The sequence below is a fragment of the Podarcis pityusensis genome (assembly GCF_964106645.2).
Source record: "Podarcis pityusensis genome assembly, chromosome: 14".
In the NCBI taxonomy this organism is placed as follows: Eukaryota; Metazoa; Chordata; class Lepidosauria; order Squamata; family Lacertidae; genus Podarcis; species Podarcis pityusensis.
This window is the reverse complement of record NC_138039.1, coordinates 29,937,422-29,956,167: the sequence shown is the minus strand read 5'-3', so window position 1 is coordinate 29,956,167 and position 18,746 is coordinate 29,937,422. Positions and strand designations below refer to the sequence as shown.

Below are 18,746 nucleotides of genomic sequence, written 5' to 3'. Positions count from 1 at the left end.
TCTGGGTTAGCTGAGTCTGTAGCCTGAAGCGTATGTAACCTGAAGCGTATGTAACCTGAAGCGTATGTAACCCGAGGTACCACTGTAATTGTTCAATATAAATTTGCTGGTATGTGAGCACCAAGTGTGGCTGAGGGCTCCCATGAAGGAATGCTGTTCCATACAAGAAAAATCCCGTCTATTAAAAATAAAATGCTGGAGGGAAGTGTTAGCAATTCATTTAAATCATGCTGACAGAGTCCAGAGAGGAAAGTCTGGATATTACTTTACTGAGGAAACTGGACAGAAAAAGAGTGTGTAATTTGTAGAGAAAGGAACGGAGAGGTTTTGTCATTCTTAGTTTAGACCAGTGGTTCCCAATCCATTTTTTTGGCCATGCCCCAACTAAGCATCTCTAAAATCCTGATTACCCTGCCCCCCCCCCCGTGACATATAATTCTTATTATTCAAAAAGTGAACTCCTATTCACATGGAGGAAGCCTAAAAGGCCATTAACTTGGTCTAACTCATTCCCAAATTGCCCCCCTTAAAAATCAAATTGCCCAGTAGGGAACCTTGTACATAGGGAGCCCTTTTTACTAAACAGATGGAAGACATCCTCAGAACCACACAGCCAATCAGAACACGTGCTACCTCAGTGAAGATCATGTCACTCTGCTTGGTTGCTAAGCAACACCCCCCTCTTGTTTAGCTGATGTACTGGTAACAGAATTAACCCTTAAATTGCAAAGAGAATGATCCCTGCTGTTGGCCTTTCAACAGGGTGGTGTTTCCACCCTACCCTTCTCCCTGATGTGCTAGATTTCTACAAAGGGTTCTTCTTTTTGCTTTGATATGAGGAGAGTTCTGTCATTTCAGACCTCACCTGCAGTCTGCATTGATGCATCTCACATACAGGATTACCTCCTTAACCTGCCGCCTGTGAAAACCAGGCCTATATCCAGAGAAAGTGATTGTTGTAAGTGAGGATGGCATACCAACGTTTTAATAAAGAACTACAAGAAGAAACAGAAGGCAACAGTGACTTAAAAATAACTGGTTTAATAACAAATCAGCTAGACCACAGCAAAGCAGTCACTTGGGTGATCTGGAAAATTCAGCTTGTTTTTTTGAACTCTGCAGTTTGATTCAACTAGAGAACTCGCTCATGAGTTCAAATCTACCTCAAGTCTTCTAAAAGCTGGAACTCTTGACACCAACTGCTTTCAGTAGGCACCTTCTACATACTACATCCCAACGACTTTTGTTAAGAAAGATAGAAAAGGAAAGAAAACCAAGCGGCCTTTCTAAGTCCACCTCAACCATGTGTGTGTGTATTAATTTCTTTTATTTTACATCAGCCACATTACATCTTCTTGAGGCCCTGGCATTTTCTCTTCCTGTAGAAATGTCAACAAACCCAGCCATCTAGTTTCCAAGGATCTTCGGCTCGCCTCTCTGCAGCAAGACGCCGGAAAACTTCTAGCAGTTTCCGGAAACCAAAGGGCACCCCCTTCACTTAAGAAATAGTCGCAGATTGAAAGGGAGAAGCTCAGTCGACGTCTCTTGGATTGATGCCCTTGGAGAACCGGCCGTAGCTGCTACTCCTCACTCCACTCCCCTCTTTGCTTTCTCAGGCAGATCTAAGGATTAACCCCCACCCCTATTCCCCCCTTGTTACCACTAAGCCAAGAACACAACACGAGCCAGAAGTCTGGCTTCTTGGCCAAACAGGCCCTACCTACCAACTCACAACACTTGGCCTAACATTTAGTTGTCACGCTAAAGTACCCACACAAACCACAGTGACTTCCCAAGCTTGGTTTTTTTTTTTGGTGGGGTGGGGGGAGGCTGCCGTTAAGTACCAACCCCCTTCTGCACCCAGCCACTCTCCCCTGCCTGGGTCCGCTTCTCTCACCAGTCCTGTCCCTCACGTTCCACCCGCGAACACCAAACAGCAACACCATCAGAGGTAGAGCACAACCTGTACCCCGGATACAAGTCTCATTCATCCCCCATTCTGGATGTCAACAAAGAAAACCAATCCCACTACTGCCACCACCATCACCATTTGCTGCTCATCTGTGCCTCCCCCTCCCCCTTCCTCCCATGGGGCATAGCCTCTAGGAAAGTGGGTCCCCCAGAAACCCCATCCTACGTGGCCCCCTCACACTCCCCCACAGTGAGTTTCAAGGCTCCTTGCTGGTGCAGCGCCTTCAGGGCTTTGAACTCCAAAGGCATGGTGTGAGGGCTGGCCTGCGATGTGTAGCCATATCTCAGAGTGTCATAGTAGTGATACTTCACGGGGTTCTGGTCTTGATCTCGAGGAAAGGGCCAGAAGCCGTAGAGATGGATCCGGTTGCAGAAGCGAGTGGCCAGGGTGTACATGAGCAGTCCGGTGGTTGGGCGTTTTATGTACACTTTGTTTGTCAGCCAATACCTAGGAAGGAAAAAGAGAAAAGAAGGCTGGAACTCATCGCCCAAGGAAAGTGAACTGCGGCGGGTCAAGGACAGACAAAAGGAAAATGCTGGCCACATCCACTGTGTAAAATTAAAGCACTCTTAGACAACTTCAGCAGTCAAGAAGACTCCTGGGAACTTCAGTTTAAGGGTGCTGAGCTCACAGAGCTATAAATCTCAGTCCACCCTCTTCTTTCTTCTCTTCCCTCTGTGTTGGTGCTGACCTTTAAAGCCCTAAATGGCCTCGGTCCTGTATACCCGAAGGAGCGTCTCCACCCCCATCATTCAGCCCGGACACTGAGATCCAGCACTGAGGGCCTTCTGGCAGTTCCCTCATTGCGAGAAGTGAGGTTACAGGGAACCAGACAGAGGGCCTTCTCGGTAGTGGCGCCCACCCTGTGGAACACCCGCCCTTCAGATGTGAAGGAAATAAGCAGTTATCCTATCTTTAAAAGACATCTGAAGGCAGCCCTGTTTAGGGAAGTTTTTAATATTTAATGCTGTACTGTTTTTAACATTTGATTGGGAGCCGCCCAGAGTGGCTGGGGAGACTCAGCCAGATGGGCAGGGTATAAATAATAAATTATTATTATTATTATTATTATTATTATTATTATTATTATTTCCTGGGAATCTGTCTCTTTAAGGCAAGGATGGGGACTCCGAGGCCGGGAAGAAATTTGATTCAAATTGACCTCATTTGCACTTTCTGAAACTCTAAGCGATCTGAAACACAGCCATTCTTCAAAATGTTCACACCTCCAAATTTTGCAGTTACAGTTCTTCAGCCAAATCATGTGTATTGACAATGCAATTTACTTGGGTAAATGCATCTCTTAATGAAAATGACATACAAAAATGCATTATATAGGGAAAATAGTGTGTGTGTGTGTGCGGGCTCGCACATGTGCATATGAGAAACATTGCAAAAATGTTTATATTAGGCAAAGGTGTGTACAAAATTGTGTGTGTTAGGAGAAATTTGCACTAAAATGCTGGAGAATAATCACAAGGATTTGTTTATTTTTAATCACAAACCTGTAGACCTGTGGAAAACTGAACTCATTTGGAAAAATGAGAAATTGACAGATTTGCCCCTCCTTAGTGTGTTGCAGGATCTCTTGAGGTTGGTGCAGAGGGAGCACTGAAGGCAGAATGTTTGAACTGGGGAGGGAAAATATCCTGGCTAGACTTCTAAATGAGGAACAAATTGCTGCATTATCTCTTTCTTCACACTCAGGTCAGCTTTGACAGTCCATGTAGGTGCCAAGCACAGCTCTCCTGTTTTGCAAAACAGCTGAGGACCGTAAAAAAAGCTAATTAATTTTGCAGACCCAAACGAAGGTGCCTCAAGTGCACGTGGGATGCTACATCAACGGTGCACCTTTTGCTGCTGGAGACTCCAGGTTTTAATTAGGAAGGGAGGCTGTCTTGAGGAAGACTGTAATTATTTCCCCCCACTGCCGCCAAATTGGCCACACCAATCAGCCTTGCTGTTGAAGCCTGAGATTTGTGTCGACTCAGGAAGCTGGAAAAAGGGCTGAGGACCTGCTGTTTGATACCTCTTTTCAGCAAGCCATAGTGACAGGGAGTATTTTCTTCCAAAGCCAGAAAAAGAGAATTTGTAAAAATAAATATCTGATAATAGGGACACGGGTGGCGCTGTGGGTTAAACCACAGAGCCTAGGACTTGCCGATCAGAAGGTCGGCGGTTCGAATCCCTGCGACGGGGTGAGCTCCCTTTGCTTGGTCCCTGCTCCTGCAAACCTAGCAGTTCAAAAGCACGTCAAAGTGCAAGTAGATAAATAGGTACCGCTCTGGCAGGAAGGTAAACGGCGTTTCCGTGCACTGCTCTGGTTTGCCAGAAGCGGCTTGGTCATGCTGGCCACATGACCCAGAAGCTGTACGCCGGCTCCCTTGGCCAATAAAGAGAGATGAGCGCTGCAACCCCAGAGTTGGTCACGACTGGACCTAATGATCAGGGGTCCCTTTACCTTTTAAATATCTGATGGGGGCTCTTTAAGGGCCCCCAAGAGGTCCTTTTTATTGTGCACCCCTGATGATTTTCTCATGTTGACGTAGAAACAGGAGAAGAACCTTCCTTCTCCCCATTTCTGATTCCCAGCAACTGTTATTCAAAGACACATTGCCTCCAGCAGTGGAGGTAAGGCCCCCTGGCATCACATTGACTTAGAGACCCCTCCGGACTGCTGTCCCCCACCCCCACTGCCCCATGCATGTACTGCAACAAGTCACTGATGCAACACTAGTGCATTAGTGGTAGAGTTACACCCAACCACCCACCATTCTGCTTTCTTAGCTCTCCTGCACTGCTTTCCAGCATCCCTGCATTGTTGCCACGGGACACTGCTGTGCTAAAGCGCAACAAACGTAGGGTCAACTGGAGTATGAAAAGGTAAAAGGACTTCAGCAGGAGGTTATAGGGCATGCACTGATTGCAAATGAAGCAGCAGGTCTGCCCCTAAACCTTTGCGGCAGCTAGACTGGTGACTGGGGGCGGCCACCAAGACCACATAACATTGGCTCCCAGTACGTTTCCAAGCACAATTAAAAGTGTTGGTGCTGACCTTTAAAGCCCTAAATGGCCTCAGCCCAGTATACCTGAAGGAGGGTCTCCATCCCCATCGTTCTGCCCAGACGCTGAGGTCCAGCACCGAGGGCCTTCTGGCGGTTTCCTCATTGCGAGAAGCAAAGCTACAGGGAAGCAGGCAGAGGGCCTTCTCGGTAGTGGTGCCTGCCCTGTGGAATGCCATTCCATCAGATGTCAAAGAGATAAACAACTACCTGACATTCAGAAGACATCTGAAGGCAGCCCTGTTCAGGGAAGTTTTTAATGTGTGATATTTTAATTATTTTTAATTTTTGTTGGAAGCCACCCAGAGTGGCTGGGGAAACCCAGCCAGGTGGGCGGGGTACAAATAATAACTTCTTCTTCTTCTTCTTCTTCTTCTTCTTCTTCTTCTTCTTCTTCGGCACAAACAGTCTTGAAAGCTCTACCTCAGAGTTTCCCAAAGTTGAATCTCCAGCTGTTATGGACGACAACTCCCACCATCCCTAGCTAGCAGGAACAGTGGCCAGGAATGATGGAAACTGTAGTGCAAAAACAGCTGGAGACCCAGGTTTGGGAAACCCTGTTCTACCTTCACTGCCAGAGGCAACATTGTCAGTTGCTCGGAAGCACAAATGAAGAGAGAGGTGCTGTTGTTCTCAGGTCCTGCTTTCGTGAACATCTGGTTGGCCACTGTGAGAAGTGGATTCTGCATGAGATGGGCATTTGGCCTGATCCACAGGCTCTTCTTATCTTCTTAGACCCTCACCTGGAGAGTGCACTGGTCAACTGGGTATAGAAGGGATGGGATGATCTCTCGGGGCCCTTGTTACCTGGGCAGGAGGATGCCATGGCATCTTGGGTGCAAAGGAGCAGCACTGTGTAGTCATCAACCATCTGTTTGCATCCTTCTTGCCTTCCCTCCCCATTGGAGCAGAGTGACATATTATACATGCCCACAAGACAGCTGGTCATATTGCTGCCTTTTTGGCTGCAAGCGTGGACCTTGTCCGTGGCTTGGAGCTCTAATTGAATTAGCTCTTCCCAGCCCCAGCTGTTGGCTCTCCTCATCCCGCCTTCCCATCTTATTCATTACAGCGCAGACGTGTCTTTGCAACAGACAAGCCCTCTGCGCTTCTCTCGCCATCTGACCTGCTAGCCTGCGGCACCGTTTCATGGGCGGAAAACCAAACAAGCAGAGAAAAGCAACCCTTTGATGGACAATGTACACAGAAGATTTGTCAGCTGTACAGCCGGTTCCAAATTTAGATGCAAGAATCTTCCCCGCTGTCACCAATTCCTCCCCCTCCCCCTCCCCCCCCCCCGTGGCATAGCCCAGGTGGCTTTCAAGGCCCCCAAAATCCAACAGCTGTTGAATTTCTGCTAGGCAATGCCTTAAAGGCACAGGTCCCCTGCCAGAAACAAAGAGCTGGCAGTCCTACTCAATCTCTACCATGATCTGCACAATTACACTTTGGCCCCATATCTTCCTGGCTCAGGATGAGTCAGAAAAGGAGATCCAAATCTGCTCATCCTCCACCTTGTCTGCCCTGGTGGCGCCTCCAGGGATCCAGGGAGCCTCTCCAAATTGCAGCAAGCCTGGCTGATAGCTTATGGCACGAGGCGACAGATGCAAGCACAGGTTTAGGAACCAGTTGATATGCAAAGCTTCTTTCATGAAATCCACTTAATTACAGCTTGGAAAAGAGCAGATTTGAGTAACAGACCCTTGTTTCCCTTCCGGTCCACCCACCCACCAACCTTCTCCTTGCTGTGGAGATGTAGGATTACGCCGTGCCAAATTTACATATAAGCTAAACAAGCTATAGCTTAGGGGCACACTCTCTTGGGGGGGGGGGACAAAAAAAATTTAAAGGGGGAAAACCCTGGATGTACATTTCCAAAATATAAGATAAAAAGCAAATAAAATAAAACCTACGTACAGGAACAGTGTTTTGTGTTGTGTAGGCTCCTATGATGTAAGTAATGGGCCCCACCTGCTAGTCTGCTCCCTAAAATATCACTGGTTTGCTCATTTCTATATATAGGGTGCCTACATTCTGCATGTGCAAATTACCATATATTCAACATAAAAAACAGTGGCAATTTGTTGTTGACAAAGGACAGCTGGACATATAAAGGGCCCCATTACCTTCAATAGCTTAAGGCCTCATCATACCCTGGGTTAAGCCTACTGCAAAATGGAATCTCTCTCTCTCGTATGTTTAGCTACTGTTGACAGTGTCATTCCTGTTGGCAGACAGAGCAAAACTTCACCTGTTGTGGGCTAGTGGGTTCTCCTGTGTGTGTTGCTGGAGCCATTCAGGCTTGTGCACCTGCATGCAATGGGCTGTGATTCCTCTTCTGCTTTTCCTTGTGTTGGCAACAAGGAACAGAGCCACAGCCAAGGGTCGAAATCCCCACCTGTATCTCCTGCCATAGATGACGCAGGGATTAATTCATGCATATATGTGTGCATCAATATTTAGTGCCGATCCACACATTCAGAGTAAACATGCTATTTAGCTTGGTATAGGAGCCAGGGAACACCATACATTTAAAGTACATCCCTCCCTAATAGTTTGCCAAGGATGCTGGGAATTGTAGTTCTTTGAGGGGTAAACTACAGCTCCCAGGGTTCTTTAAATGTACGATCTGTATAGAGATATGTGTGCACATCCCTTCTCTAACCCAACCAACAAACCTCCCTGCACATAGAAATATAGCTCATGAAGAACTACCCTTGCACTAGTTTTTAGCTCTCTCTTTTTCTTTTTTAAAATGAGCATGGCATTTGAACATGAAACAAACAATCTCAGAACATGCTGTTTTGCTGAAGGCTCTGAATGGTGTACAGTTTTTAGAAGCCATCTCTCAAAACTGAATTTGTGAGTGTCATCCCTGATGGGAGATGTGAGGCAGGCTTGGTTTAACTGGGATGCCTCTGCTGGGACTTCATCTTTGATCAGTGCCACCAGAGGATGGCCTGGGAAGAGGGGCGTTGCTTTTTCCTTGCAGGCTGTTTGTCTGCTGATCAAAACCAAGCAAGCATGGAAGCAAGGTACCCCTTCAAACTGCTTTATCTTCCAGCAGGGGAAAAAGATACGTGGAGCTGGTATATAATCCCCTACACGTTAAAACAACAACGACGACACACAGTTGGGTGTTGGTGATTTTGTTCAGTAAAACAGCCCACAAGGAAAGTTAAGCACCCTTTTCTCTCTGCATCTCTGCTCAAATTCAGATAAATACATGCTAATGCAGGAGTAAGGAACCTATTTTGGACTGAGGTCTGGATTCCCTTCTCAACAACCTGTTGAGGGCCACATGCTAGGAGTAGACAGGGCCAAAGCCAAGGTGGGCAGAGCAATGAAGGTGAGTTTTATTCTTGTAAAGCAGGGCCTGTGAGGGGCATGGCCTAGAGAGAAGAGGTGTGGCCTGGGGAATAGAGAAGCTTGGAGGGCTGGATTTGACCCCAGGGCTTGAGGTCCCTCACCCCACATCCCTGCATTAAAGACGAAGACCACCAGGAACTGCTCTGCATGTCTCCCAAGAGCCAAATTTTGAGGGCCTTTTTGGCCCGGGGTGCAGAGTTCCTCACCCTCTGACGGCGTGCAGCAGCCGCAGGGATGGATAGGCGGTGCGGACGTTGATGCGGTGCTTGAGGATGAGCTCGTTGACCCACTCCACACGCTCCTTGCCTCCTTTGGCCATGAAGGCTGGGATCCAGAGGATGCTGCCGTTGAGGCTGTGCAGGCGCTGGAGCAGCTTCTCCCGCCAGGTATCGTTCACCAGGTCCTCGAAAGCACGCTGGATGACCGATGGGTTCATGGTCACCAGATCTGTCTTGGTCCCCACGTCCCGGGTGTACTCTTGGACCGGGGCGAGGTTGCACCTGGAAGGGGAAATGTCAGGGCACACATCCAGGAAGTGGACATTAGAGCAGGCACCAAAAGAGGGTCTGAAATGATCAGGGAATGGGTCTATTTTTTGGCGAGGAAAAAACCTTTCTGACCCGAGGGTTCCATTCCTTTCCGGGAAACTTCCTATGGGTTTCATGTCAGGAGTGGTGGTGCATGAGGCCATGGGCAGAAGAAGGTTGCCCAGCCAAGAACGTGGCACTTGGACAAGGAATCCCACCTCCCCGTGTAGCATGTCAGCAATGGTCACCATCTTATCTTGAAGCACTGGTAAATCCACAAGAGGGATGAAGCGCCTCAGCCCCCATTGCTTCATGCTTCCTTTCCCATTGTGTAAAAGTCATACAGACAACCCACAGAAGTTAAGAACAAGGCAAGAAGAGCCCTGATGGACCAGACCAAGGGACATATAGTCCAGCATTCAATTCTCACAGTGGCCAACCACATGGCCCAGTTGGGAAGCCCACAAGCAAGACATGAGCACAATAGCATTCTTCTGCTCAGTTTCCCAGCAACTGCTCTGTCTGATCATGAAGGTGATACAGCCTTCATGTAGTGGTGTAATAGTCTGGAGTCCTTGGAGGTTGAAGACCCTTTACTATTTCTTAATCAGGGTACCTGCCCCCGGCATCCTAGAGCTGCCCAGTCAGCATGAAAGGGGAGCTTTTTAGCCACCGTATGTGGCTAAATGAAGCATTTAGGAACACTCAAAACACAAGGGGCTTCCGTTTCAAGAGAATGGTGTTCAAGTTCTGTTACGTACAGTGGAACGTCAAGAAAAAAACGCATATTAATTCACTCCGAAAGAAGATACTGGAGCACTGCAAATCATTTGCCTATGTATGTGCATGGAAAGTTGCTGAAAGGCAACACATGGAGATCTGCACTGATGCATCTCTACACAATGCATCTCTTATTATTATTAATGTGATTATTGTATAATTACAAGATTACTGTATAATTTTGGCAGGTGGTATCAGCTTAGAAAAGGTGTGGCTGTAAGTGGGGAGTGGCTGTGACTGTCATGCACTTCTGAATTTCTCACTAAACTACTGCCTTCAAAGCTTCAAAGCCTCATCCTCCGTGAATTTGTCTACCCCCCTAATCTATTCTGCCTTTGACTAGATGATCCTTGGGGTTCTCTACCAAGTCTACGGTTCATTTAAATGCAAACAGAATTGGATTTCTCCCCCACCCCTAGTTGAGATGCATGGTTTGGTTGGGGGTTATTTTAAAGAGAAGGGCCTTCTTCAAAGCCGAGTGCTGCTTCATGGAAACCACCATTACCTTATCACAAAGTTGTGAGCATCTATCTCCTCTCCACAGCTGCTGTTCAACAGGATGCCTGAGTTGCCCACAATGGCGCATGTCCGAAAGTGTTTGCCTTTCAGTGGTGAAGTCCTGGGCAGGAGGGCGTAGAGGTTTTGGGAAACGTTCATTGTGCTGTCTCTGTCAAACACATAGTGGATAATATCCCCAGGCTTGAGAGTTCCCTTGAGCACTGAGATGTCTTTTTCAGCATCCAGAAATTTCAAGATGTGCTTTCTATTTAAAAGAAAAAAGGAGGGAGGGAGGGAGGGAGGGAGGGAGAGAGGCAATAAGTCTAGTTAGGAACACAGGAAGATGTCTTCAACTTAGTCAGAATCATTGTCCTTCTAGCTCAGCATTGTCTACACCAGGGTTGGTAAACATTTGGTCCTCCAGCTGTTGCTGGACTAAAAAGGTAAAGGACCTCTGACCATTAGGTCCAGTCGTGGCCGACTCTGGGGTTGCGGCGCTCATCTCGCTTTACTGGCCGAGGGAGCCGGCATACAGCTTCTGGGTCATGTGGCCAGCATGACTAAGCTGCTTCTGGCAAACCAGAGCAGAGCACGGAAATGCCGTTTACCTTCCCGCTATTTATCTACTTGCACTTTGACGTGCTTTCAAACTGCTAGGTTCGCAGGAGCAGGGACCGAGCAACAGGACCTCACCCCATCGCAGGGATTCGAACCGCCTACCTTCTGATCGGCAGCTCCTAGGCTCTGTGGTTTAACCCACAGAGCCACCCACGTCCCACCGTTCCTGGACCGTTGCTAGTCCACCGTTGCTGGACTACAACTCTCATAATCCCTGACTATAGTCCATGCTGTCTGGGACTGATGGGAATTGTAGTCCAACAACATCTGGTGGGCCAAAGGTTCCTCAGCCTTGGCTGACACTGATTAGAAGCAGCTCCCCAAGGTTTCAGACACGGGACCTTCCCAACTGTGAATGGAGATGTTTGGGATTGAACCAGGGACCTTCTGCAGCTATAACCCTTTCAGAGTCAGGCAGCTAGTTATGTGGACTCAACAACTAAAGAAGATCAGACGCAAGGACCATCACACTTGAGTAATGCCATTTCTTGCAGTGTTGCTGCCCTGTATATGTTATTATGTAATCCAGAGTAACCAATGTGATGTTCTCCAGATGTTTCTGGATTGCACCTTCCATAATTCTTGACCACTGGCCCTGCTGGGTAATGGGAGCTGCAGTTCACCTGCATCTGGAGGGCACCATGTTGGCTACCTCACATGTAAGCTGTGCCTTGATGCTATGGTTGTGCTGTCTTAATGGTATGGTTGTGATGTTGAGGGTCCTCTGTCATGGAGCCATCAGTAGACTGCATCTAGAAGGTTGCGGGTTCCCCATCCCAGCCTTACATTTTTTGTTTGCCACTCTGCAAGTCTTTGGGGCGAAAGGATAGTGTATAAACAAACAAACAAACAAACATTTTTACATATATCTAAAAGGCTGCCACATATGCAGCACAAAAGCATCATTTTCTTGAAGGATCTCTTTACACACACAAACCATGTGTGCACAAACCCCATTCATGATGATGACAGGCATTTCACTGTAATAATAGTGAGGCTGCTGTTTGGAATTTATAATGCGAGTGTTCCAAGCAGCTCACATCTAAATTATCTCCGTACTGCTTACATCAGCCACCTTGGTGGCCGCATTACCTCCAGCTGGGGGGCTGAGATGAAGGGATTTGCTGAAGGCTGCCCACTGAGTTGATAGCAGAGACAACATTTGAACTGGCGGCTTCGTGACTTAGATGCTGCACCAGCAATCCTCAGTCCTCACTTCCCGTGGTACTCCTTCTACTTTGGCCCCCAGCTCCCTGCTGCTGCTCTATCTGGAATTACTAGTAATGCTGCCCAAACTCAAAATAACCTGGCTTGTAGATCTAATGCTTTAGTTGAGATTCCTGCATTGCAAGGGGTTGGACTAGAATTATCAGGGGTCAGCAAACTTTTTCAGCAGGGGGCTGGTCCACTGTCCCTCAGACCTTGTGGGGGGCTGGGCTATATTTTGGAGAGAGAAAAAATAATGAATTCCTATGCCCCACAAATAACCCAGAGATGCATTTTAAATAAAATCATACATTCTACTCATGTAAAAACATGCTGATTCCTGGACCATCCACGGGCCAGAGTTAGATGGCGATTGGGCCGGATCTGGGCCCTGGGCCTTAGTTTGCCTACCCATGGACCAGATGATCCCTGGGGTTCCTTCCATCTCTACAATTCTATGATTCCATGAAATCTGCCAAGTTTGTAAATTCCCAAATAGAGAACGAGCTTTGCTACAACGGAATTTAATATTTTTTCAATTTTTTTTTGAATAACTGAGATCAATTATGGGTCAACTTATTCTTATCTGGGTGAAGCGGTTGTTTTATGTTGTTGGGTGATATTTGTGGATGAATGCTTTTATTGCTTTTCTGTTATGTTATTAGTGCTTGTCTTCTTTATAAGTATTTTTATATTTTCCCCGTAAATGGCCTCAAGCCTTCTGCTGACTGTGTGAAATGATGCACAAATTGAATAAACTAAACCAAACGAAAAAAACCCCGTAGATACGTCAAAATCTCGAAACAAACGCCGAACTTTCATCCAATCTTGTAACACTGGATTTTGATGTGCCCATTCCTAGAAATTAGATAGTACCTGATCTTCAAAGAGAGTGTCTGGTTGTGTTGCCATTTGGATGGAGCTGGATGGTGCTTAATACTTTCATTGCTTCTGTCAACAACAGCTGGAGACAAGGAGCCATTTATTAACACTTCGGCTCTGGAGAGGAGAAAAAGAGAGAAAGGGAAAGGTAGTGGCGGAGGAAGAAAAAGAGCAGGATCCATTAGCACAGATTCCAGCAAGATCTCTCAAGAAACCCAAAAGAATTATGGGTGCTGTAGTTCACCCTTCACAGAGTCACAGTTTCCAGCAACCATGAACAAACTGCATTGCCCAGAATCCTTTGAGGGAAATCACGTGCTTTAAAGATATAGTGTGTACACAACCCTTGTGGAACTCAGCAAAGTGAGGGGCAAAGCTAGAATTGTTTGGTGCTGCCTGCCATTGGCTCTGGCGCCACCTACTGTTGATCTCCCTGCTTTCTGCCCAATCAGTCTCAATGACTACAAGCTGCTGGTGGTAATGAGATAGGAGAGTACTGCAGGAGAGGTGGATAATTCTGGGTGAACAGAGGGATGATTAAGAAAATCTGCAGCAGAACAGGAAAGGAACAGGTATCTACGAGGTGAGTTGAAAGAGCACCATCCCACATAAAAGAGAAAGGGGGGGGGAGAGAATATGCATGAGAATGTGTGAGCATGAGTGTGTGTATGAGAGAGAGAAAGAGAGAGAGAGAGAGAGAGAGAGAGAGAGAGAATGAAGCAGATTAATAGCCCTCTTAAAGCAAAACACAAATGAACACAACATCCAATTTACGAACCTATTAGGTTTGCCATGTAAGCTGCTCAGTGCCGATCTGATTGCACCTCTGCTTCCAGAATTCCTACAGGACAAAGGAAATGCATTATTCATCAAACTGGTGCCTTTTCACAAAGCTTTTGCTCAACCGTCGGTGTGATCTCCTCTTTGCTGTAGTCTAGAGGGCTCCAAAGTTAGAAGCTTTCATTTATATATCATGTGTAGGTTCCAGGGCATAACGTAAAGGCACACTTTGTGACTGGAGGCATTTTCTTGTAATTAAATATCTTCCAAGAATTCTACAGAATTCTATTGGCCACAATAAAATATTTACCCTAGCAGGTGGACTCCAGAAGCGATGGATGGCTAACCCCCATCAGCCCAGCCCGCCCAGCTGTCACCTGGTCACTGGCTTCCTCACTAGGCAGAAATGGATTGTATTTCTATTTAAATTACAGGGTTGTCTCTAAGATAGCACAAAATGAAAGCCACTTATACCTGCCCAGCTGGTGAAATGTTTTGCACCAGCAGAACTTCATTGTGCAATTGAATTTTGAAGCAGGTTGCTGGTAACTCTGTTGCATAGTAGATTGCGTGATCTGTTGCACAAGAGGTTTCTGCTAGCACAACAGTTGCATTAGATTACTCTGCTGTGCAGCATTAAAGTGCTTCCATTTGTTAGCCCGAGAGTCCTTGCCAGAAGACAGAGAACACTGGATACAGACCATAGTAATTCTTTCTAAGCCTGCATATAAATATATGATATATGTTTATTAATATGCACACACACACACACACACACACACACACGCAATTGCATAAATTAACATGTGCAATTATATAATATGTATAATCGGTGCTTTTTTCTAGGGGTAGTCAAGGGTATGCAGTACCAGAACCACACACACACATATATATATACACTATGAACAATATGTTTGTTTAACCTGGAGGTAGGCTGTATGAATTGTGTATTGTTTTGTAATGATTTGTTGGGTCTCTGGACCATAATAAAGATTGATTGAATATACAGTGGTGCCTCGCAAGACGAAATTAATCCGTTCCGCGAGTCTCTTCGTCTAGCGGCTTTTTTCGTCTTGCGAAGCAACCCTATTAGCGGCTTAGCGGATTAGCGCTATTAGCGGCTTAGCGGCTAAAAGGCTATTAGCGGCTTAGTGGCTTAGAAAAAGGGGGGGGGAGCGAAAAAAATCTCAAGACTCGCAAGACATTTTCGTCTTGCAAAGCAAGCCCATAGGGAAATTCGTCCTGCGAAGCGCATCGAAAAACGGAAAACCCTTTCGTCTAGCGGGTTTTTCGTCTTGCGAGGCATTCGTCTTGCGGGGCACCACTGTATACACACACACACACGTGTGTCATTTTGGGGGGCTGATGCTTATGTGGACACCCTACTAAGGGCCCCTTGACTCTGGTATCCACAGGAAGCGGATGGCACAGTGGTCTAAACCACTGAGCCTCTTGGGCTTGCTGCTCAGAAGGTCGGCGGTTCAAATCCCTGCAATGGGCTGCACTCCCGTTGCTTGGTCCCAGCTCTTGCCAACTTAGCAGTTCGAAAGCATGCCAGTGCAAGTAGATAAATAGGTACACTGTGGCAGGAAGATAAACGGCATTTCCGGGCGCTCTGGTTTCCGTCATGGTGTTCCATAAGTGGTTTAGTCATGCTAGCCACATGACCCGGAAAGCTTCCTGTGGATAAACACTGGCTCCCTTGGCCTGAAGCGAGATGAGTGCCACAACCCCATAGTCACCTTTGACTGGACTTAACTGTCCAGGTTCCTTTACCTTTTACCTTACTCCAGTATCAACAGTGACTGATCGGCTGTTTCTGGGAAGCTGACTAGGGTGCTTGGAAGCCATAGCTGTCCCTCCTATTGTTTGAACACCACCCTGAGCACCTGATATTCAGAGGTCCTCTGCCTCTAAGATCGTATCCAGATCATATATCTAAAGCAGCTGTACACCTCTTTAGCAGTTGTGGCTTTCCACAAATAATCCTTGGAAGGATAGTCTGAAAAGGTTGTTACAGGAGAGGGAAACAACAGTGACCTTACTGTGGGTGTCTGCTATAGACCTCCAAGCCAGACTGAAGACTTGGATGATGCCTTCCTAGAGCAGATTACTAAACATTCAAAAAGGAGAGCTATAGCAGTCATGGGAAACTTCAGCTACCCAAATATCTGGTGGAAATAAAACTTTGCCAAGAATGTAAGGTCAAACAAATTCTTCAGTTGCCTTGCTGACAATTTCATTTCCCAGAAGCTGGAAGAAGCAACAAGCGAATCAACTATCGTGGACCTGTTCCTCACCAACAGGGAGGAACTGCTCAGTGAGGTAGAAGTAGTGGGAAACTTGGGAGGAAGTGATCATGTCCTCTTGGAATTCAGTATTGCAGAGGAAAGAGAAAGCTGAGTGTAGTGGGATGTGCACTCTAAGACTTTAAGAATGCCGATTTCAAAAAGCTTATAGAACTACTGGTTGAGATCCTATGGTCAGAAATGCCCCAAGAGAAGGGAGCTCATGATGGATGGGAGTTTCTTAAAGGTGAAATACTGAAGGCACATTCACAAACAATTCTAATATGAAATAAAAGTAGGAGGCATCTAAAGAAACCAGTGTGGTTGCATAAAGAATTTATGGATGAACCGAGATTTAAGAAGAGATGAATAAGAAAATTACAAAGGTAGGGTATACATGACTAGCCAACACTCGCAGGGAGAAGGTCAGGTGGGCTAGAGCCCAGGATTGCAAGAGAGGTTAAAAATAATAATAATGATGATGATGGTTTTTTTGGCTATGCTCAGAGCAAGAGGAAGAATAAGAATAAGGAAGTACTATTTCCTCTGTTTGAGAAAAAAGGAGAAATGCTATTGAGCGAGTGAGATAAGGCAGAACTCCTCAATACCTACTTTCCCTCAGCCTTTTCCCAAAAGGAAAACAGTGCCCAACCTGGTGATAGTATAATAAATGATGCAGAGAGGGAGCTGCAGCCCAAGATAGGAAAAGAGGCAGTAAGGAAACACCTAGCTGCTTTGAACTGCATCCAAGGGTATTAGCGGAATGTGCAGATGTAATCTCAGAGCCTCTGTCTATAATCTTTGAGAATCATTGGAGAACAGGTAATGTCCCTGCAGACTGGAGGCAGACAAATATTGTCCCCATCTTAAGAAATGGGGAAAAGAGAAGCCAGGTAACTAGTGACAGCTTGACATTCAAGCCAGGAAAAGTCCTAGAATAGATAATGAAACAGGTGGCCTGTGAGCTCTTGGAAAAGGAAGTTGTGGTTACTAAGAGCCAGGCTGGGTTTCTGAAAAACAAGTCATGCCAGACTAAACTTATTTTATACACACACACACACACATACAGAGAGAGAGAGAGAGAGAGAGAGAGAGAGAGAGAGAATTACAAGTGTCAGGGGTTCAGGAGCAGAGGCAAGGGCAAGGGAGGAAACAGAGAGCGAGGGGGAGGAGGCAGAAGAAAAGATGAGTGATGACGACGACCCGAGATCTCCGAGTCTTTCCAGTGAATCAGAAGATTCACAGAAAGGAGCACCAGTGGCCAGGGCAAGGGGGGAGCCTAGGGGGACACCCCAGGAAGATAGAGCCAGAGGGGACTCAGAGGGGAGCAGTTGGAAATCGGGACCAGCGTCACCGCCAGAGAGCAGGGAAGAGGAAGGGCGCCAGGGATCAAGCGCTGGCAGCTCACAACAGGGGGGAGGGCACGAGTCAGGAGTGGCCACACCTCCATCGGGGAGCGAAGAAACGGTCAGACGGAAGGTGGAAGGTTGGGCGCGCGTGCCAAGTTCAAATGCACAGGAAGGTGGCGCAGTAGGCAGCCCGGAAAGGGAGCCAGGTCCTAAAGCCCGGCGCAAGGAGACAGGAGGGTCCGGGGGGTCGGCGTCAGAAGAATCCCGGAAGGAAGAGACCCAGGGGGGCAGAGGGACCCAGAGAAGAACAGTCAGGCGGAAAAGGTGGAGCAGGGCTAGGATATTAAGTTGGTGTACAAGGGGCGGAGACTCAGACGGAGCTTCGCCGATCTAACCATGAGACGTAGAGTTGCACGCAGCAGCTTGAGAATGGAAACTGTAACTCAATAAAGACTTTTATTTAATGATCGCTGGCTAGCGTGATCCTCTGTGAGCTAGGATCTGGAAGCAGCTCTGACAACAAGCTTGGTGGATCAGGGGAATGCTGTGAATGTAATGTATTTGGATTCAGTAAGGCTTTAGGCAAAGTCCTCCGTGATATCCTTGTGGGAAAGCTGCTAAAACGTGGGCTAGACAATGTTACTGTTAGGCGGATTTGTGTTGGCGGATGACTGACCAAACCCAAAGAGGGCTTACCAATGGTTCCTTGTCAGCCTGGGGAAAGTGACAAGAGAACTTTCAATGTACATTGTAGCTGTAATCTGCATCTGGAGAGACCATTTAGGGCAGCCAAGGTTCAGAAAAGGGAAACCAAAATAATGAAGGGAATGGAGTGATTTCCTGATGAGGAAAGGTTGCAGCGTTCAAAATAGTGAGGAAGAAGTGACACGCTAGAACAGGGGTCGGCAACCTGCGGCTCCGGAGCCGCATGTGGCTCCTTTAAACCTTTGCCACGGCTCCGGAGCGCCTCTTCCCTCATGGTGCAGGGAGCGAGGAAGAAGAGGAGGAGGGCGGCGGCAGGAAGGCGCGCCAGGGCGCAGCGGCGGTTCTCCCCTCAGGTGGACACTGCTGCCACTGCCACCGCCGGCACCTGCCACACACAGGCGCATCCACACGCAGGCGCATTCCCTTTTGCCATCGCGGCAGCCCGCCCGCCCGCCCGCCCGCCGGCCCTCAGGCCCTGCGCGCTGCGCCGCTTGACGTCGAGAGCCGCCCACCCAGGCCACGCTCTCCTCAGCCCCATGCGCGAGGCACCTGAGGCAAAGGAGAGAGAGCGCACACGCTTGAGGGAAATGGCGGGGCGGGGTTTGTGTGTGTGTGTGGGGGGGGGGTGGCGGTGGTGCTTCGGGATCCTTTTCCGTGCCTTGCTTCTGAGTGGCCGCCGAGTTGAGGGAGAGCACCTGAGGTGAACCACA

The 18,746-nt window shown here is 47.5% G+C and overlaps 1 protein-coding gene across 1 annotated transcript in view; it reads right to left on the bottom strand.

Annotated features, from left to right (window-relative positions):
• Positions 1-1,021: 1,021 nt before the first annotated feature.
• The window catches only part of ST8SIA2 (ST8 alpha-N-acetyl-neuraminide alpha-2,8-sialyltransferase 2), a 34,295-nt gene continuing 16,570 nt past the window's right edge, over positions 1,022-18,746 (bottom strand). The window contains exons 2-6 of the mRNA XM_080982208.1: positions 13,693-13,755; positions 12,909-13,031; positions 10,216-10,473; positions 8,610-8,903; positions 1,022-2,419 (exon numbers count right to left, since the gene is read on the bottom strand). Of these exons, the coding sequence (XP_080838334.1) occupies positions 2,134-2,419; positions 8,610-8,903; positions 10,216-10,473; positions 12,909-13,031; positions 13,693-13,755 (1,024 nt within the window). The 3' untranslated portion in view covers positions 1,022-2,133. The remainder of the gene's footprint in view (positions 2,420-8,609; positions 8,904-10,215; positions 10,474-12,908; positions 13,032-13,692; positions 13,756-18,746) is intronic.